Source organism: Arachis ipaensis, chromosome B07 (genome assembly GCF_000816755.2).
Source record: "Arachis ipaensis cultivar K30076 chromosome B07, Araip1.1, whole genome shotgun sequence".
Lineage (NCBI taxonomy): Eukaryota > Viridiplantae > Streptophyta > Magnoliopsida > Fabales > Fabaceae > Arachis > Arachis ipaensis.
This window is the reverse complement of record NC_029791.2, coordinates 123,185,333-123,189,796: the sequence shown is the minus strand read 5'-3', so window position 1 is coordinate 123,189,796 and position 4,464 is coordinate 123,185,333. Positions and strand designations below refer to the sequence as shown.

Below are 4,464 nucleotides of genomic sequence, written 5' to 3'. Positions count from 1 at the left end.
TGTCACCGAATCAAAATTAAACTCATTAATAATTTCAAAGTTGAGTATCTATGTGGAATAGTAGTAAGTAACCGGTACTATGGTTCCACGAATCACGACAAATATAATTTCCATAGGGAAAAGCAGCAGACCTGTTAGCAAACAGTTCAAGCGGTCGCAACTCGCAAGTCGCAAGGAACCCAAAAGCAACTGCAAAAGTTAGAAATTTTTTTTTTTTACAAAAAATAGGAGACTCGAACCCGCAACTTCTTAATTGAATATGGAAAAACTATGCTAGTTGAGCTATTATTAGAAAATTAATATAAAGAAAGAGAGAAAATTTATTAATTAGTTTTATAATTCTCATTTTACTAATGTTTGACCCTTTCACTGTACCCGCGTCGCAGCGGATGCTACCCCATTCTCATTCACTACTACCACCACACCACAACACTGCACAACCAACACAGCATGCTTTGTTCGATCACCGTGCACCTCGCGGATCGGATCTGATCTCTGAGGCGCAATCGAATCCAATCGAATCAACCAAACCCTCCCTTGTTCCCCTAAACCCCTTCTCAACCCTACTCACTGGTTCTTCTTAACCCCCATTCTAGGGTTCTTAACTTCTTCCATTTCCGTTTCCTAATTCTTAATCTTCGATCACTTTTTCTTTTTTGGTTTATAATGAAGTTTCTGTGCGGTAAGAGCGTGCTCGAGTTTCCTCTCGCTGAATTTCGCGAGCACGATTGAAGAAAGAAACAAAGAAGGGAAAAACTGAAATTCGGTCGGGTTTTTTGTTTTCTTCACTGAGAGTGGTTGCTATTCCCTGATTCCAGAGAATGGCAGCTTCTCCCGTCAACTTCCTCTTTGGATTCTTGCTGCTTTCTATTACATTGTGGCTTCTGTTCATGTAAGATCGCCATTGTACTCTTTTTTTACTCTCTCTGTTCTTACTGAGTTTGTGTTTGTTTGGCTATTTCCACTTCTTGTTGCTGTTTTTGTTAGTGTTGCGGTTATATTAAGTGCGTTTGCCAACAAACAGTTAGTATTGTTTTTGTTTGGTAGATTAGATTCGTTAGCTCTGGTAGAAATCAATTGAATAGAGGAATAGAGTAAACTTTAGATTGTTGTCTCGCGCGTGAAATGGTTAGTGTCATTATTTGATAGGTAGCATTCTTCTAGCTTTAGTGTAGATTTTGTACTGAAGACAGTTGAATGAGTGAGGGGCAAGAGAGGAGTCAGTTTTGAGTCAAAGGGGGAAGTTTCTTGGCTTTCGTACTACGATGCTTGTTCTAGCCAGTCACGAAGCTGTGAGTGGGGATTGGGAGGGTAGTCTGCCCAGGATTTTGGAAAGGTATAGAGGAAATAGTGTTTAAGGAAAAGATGTGAACAAGTGGTGCCTTTGGAATCGTTGAATAGCAATATGGATACGAACAAGCAGAAATGCAGAATACATTGCCCAAAGACAATTGGTTGTGTAAAGTAGGGTGTTGCAGAAGTAGTGCAAAACCACTCTGTAATTAGTTTATTCATTGAAGGTCAAACATTAAGTCCTAGAAGGAACTTCATGACAGAGATAAATCTTCTTTTAGTTCGGTTTTCTAATTCCGCTGGATCTTTCACCTGCATTCGATTTTCTTAAGATGATAAAATAGTTAGTTTTCTTTGAGATGTTATTTTCTTTTTTCTCTAATTTTTTATTTATTTTTTTCATTTCCCTCCCCAATATGTTTTTCTCCAATTTTTTATTATTCCTTTTTATTCTTGCTAATATTTTATAAAATTATCTTATAGAGTAATTAAGCAGAAGTAGCAGCTGGGGGTAAGGGAGCGGATGTTCTTCCATATAACTTAATTCATTTATATCCATATTAGAGCACAAGAAAAGTTGATAACTGTGCTCCTACAAAACATTACTCAATTGGCTTCTCATCACAAACAATCAACAATCAAGTTAGGTAGCTTAAGTTAGTCTTGAGTGTGTCTCTCCTTCTCCTTAAAAGAATTTGATGATGGTTAGATACCCGTTAGACTAACACAACAACTTTTGTTCAGGGGATGGAATATAGGCACCTGTAACTTCTGGGATAGTTTGGGGTTGAGTGCTATTTTGGCAAGCTTAAAGGGTAGCATCTGATAATTGCCCTATCTTATTTTACACAAGCTAAAGGAAATAAATTATTATTCTTATTTCCGCAGGGTAGCTTCTGAAATCTCTATATTTATATGTGCTTTAAGTTACTATTTATTCATGGCAGCTTTGAACTTATTAGAGGATAAACTTGTCATTATTGTGATACAATTAAGCAGAAATGAAAGTGGGTCAAAATGTTCTATTTCCCCATGTAGTGTTTGTTTGGGAGGGATACATATCTTGCTATCAAATCATACCACATTGGTATCTTTTGATACATGACATTGACCTTTTTGTTTTTTGTTAATATATGTTTGTGTATTTTACTTTTGTCCAGATGCATTGGTAATAATAACTAATTTTATTTGGTTTATGATTGACTATTATATCACCATTACTTTTAGTTATAAGTAATAAAAATTCAATAAATGCTTGATGCATTTTAAATATAATATCACTTGGTTTTGATTATGCATCTTATTACAGATTTGCTTCTGGGTTGTTGGCTTGGATTTTGAGCCGGATTTTAGGAGCGTCTGTTGGATTTCGTGTTGGTGGTTGGAAATGTTTAAGAGATGTGACTGTGAAGTTTAAAAAGGTTATTTCATTTTCTTTATTCGCTGCCTTATTTCATGGTAGGAAGCCTTTTAGATTATACATTTTTTTTAAACTACCTACTACTTTAGTAGTTAAGAATCCTATATTTTTATTCTATTATTGCCATTTTTGTTTCTCTTACCAGACTTGTGTCTTTTAGGGCTCATGGGATTATATGTTTTGTTGATTCATAACATGTACAGGGTGCTATTGAATCGATATCTGTTGGTGAAATTAAAGTCAGCTTACGGCAGTCCCTGGTAAAACTTGGTGTCGGTTTCATGTCTCGAGATCCAAAGCTGCAAGTGTTAATCTGTGATTTAGAAGTAGTTTTGAGGCCTTCAAATAAAAGCATTGGGAAGAAGAAAACTCGCAAATCCCGTGCTTCAGGCAGGGGGAAGTGGATGATTGTAGGAAATATTGCAAGATATTTGTCAGTTTGTGTGACTGATCTTGTTTTGAAGGTGTGCATCTTCATAGTGTTGATTTTTCTTTTGTAGTCAAGCATATGTTGACTGTATTTACTACCTGTTGTGTGTGTGTGTGTCTATATATATATATATATATTTACATTTAATATATTTAGCAACACATATCATCAACTGTGATAATTATTTTAATGAGAGAAAATAGACCATAACTCAGTATCTGCTTATAAATTTAAACTAGTTTTATTAGAATTTCTTTCCCCTTCCCCTATTTTGATCTTATTATATTTTTCTTCTTTCAATGAGGATTTCTCATGAATGTTGCAGACTCCGAAAGCTACTATTGAGATCAAGGAATTGAATGTGGATATTTCTAAAGATGGTGGATCCAATTCAAATTTGTTAGTTAGACTGCAAATTGTACCTATTACTGTTTACATTGGTGAGCCAAGGGTTAGCTGTGATCAGTTATCTAATTTAAGTGGTGGAGGATGCAGTGGACAAGAATCCATTACTGCTATGGAAAGGTCTTCTGCTCCTTTTGTTTGTGAAAAGTTCTCTGTCTCATGTGAATTTGGTCATGATAGGTATTTTTCTTCTCTTTTCATCCTTTAATGTTAATCATCAGCTTGTTAGAGTGGTGGTTGTAGAATATGAATTAGGTTTATTCTCTCTTTTAATTTGTTGTTCTTTTCTCTTTCCAAAAGCTACAAATTCTTTAAACTAAATGTTTGACCTATTGGCAGAGTTACCAACTAAAAGTTGTTGGCTTACATGACTACGGTTTAACTTGGATAGTCTCATTATTTCCTGCGTTGTTGTTTTTATCCTTTTATATCTAGTAGTACTAGGTTAATTTTGTTTTCTTCTCTTTTGACACAGGGAAGTGGGCATAATTATTAGGAATCTGGACATTTCAAGTGGTGAAGTCACCGTGAATTTGAATGAGGGGTTGCTTTTGAAAAACAAGAGTTCATTAGAGTCTTCTTCGGGGTCTGAAAAAATTATAGGGTCAAGTGCTGATTCTCTGAGTGCAAAAAGGACATCAAAGCAGCAGCAAACACTTGCCGCCTTCTCCAAGTATGGTTCGATGTTTCCTGAGAAGGTTGTGAATTTAAACCTTATTCCTACTTATTACTTTTTCTGGGCTCTAAAATTGTGAAGATATCACATTATGGAACTTGGTGGATTTGCTACTAGCTTTATTTTTATAGTGATGTGTCTTTGGTTTTGTTTGGTAATGTTTAAGATAGAAAATGCAGAGACACTAAGACGACAATGGGAGAGTGAGTCCTTTTCCCCACTTTTTTTTTTCGGTGGGTG

The 4,464-nt window shown here is 35.5% G+C and overlaps 1 protein-coding gene across 1 annotated transcript in view; it reads left to right on the top strand.

Annotated features, from left to right (window-relative positions):
• LOC107606226 (protein SABRE) overlaps positions 358-4,464 on the top strand; it is a gene marked incomplete in the record, with an annotated part of 21,569 nt that continues 17,462 nt past the window's right edge. The window contains 5 exon segments of the mRNA XM_021106517.1: positions 358-892; positions 2,603-2,714; positions 2,917-3,177; positions 3,469-3,728; positions 4,024-4,246. Of these exon segments, the coding sequence (XP_020962176.1) occupies positions 822-892; positions 2,603-2,714; positions 2,917-3,177; positions 3,469-3,728; positions 4,024-4,246 (927 nt within the window).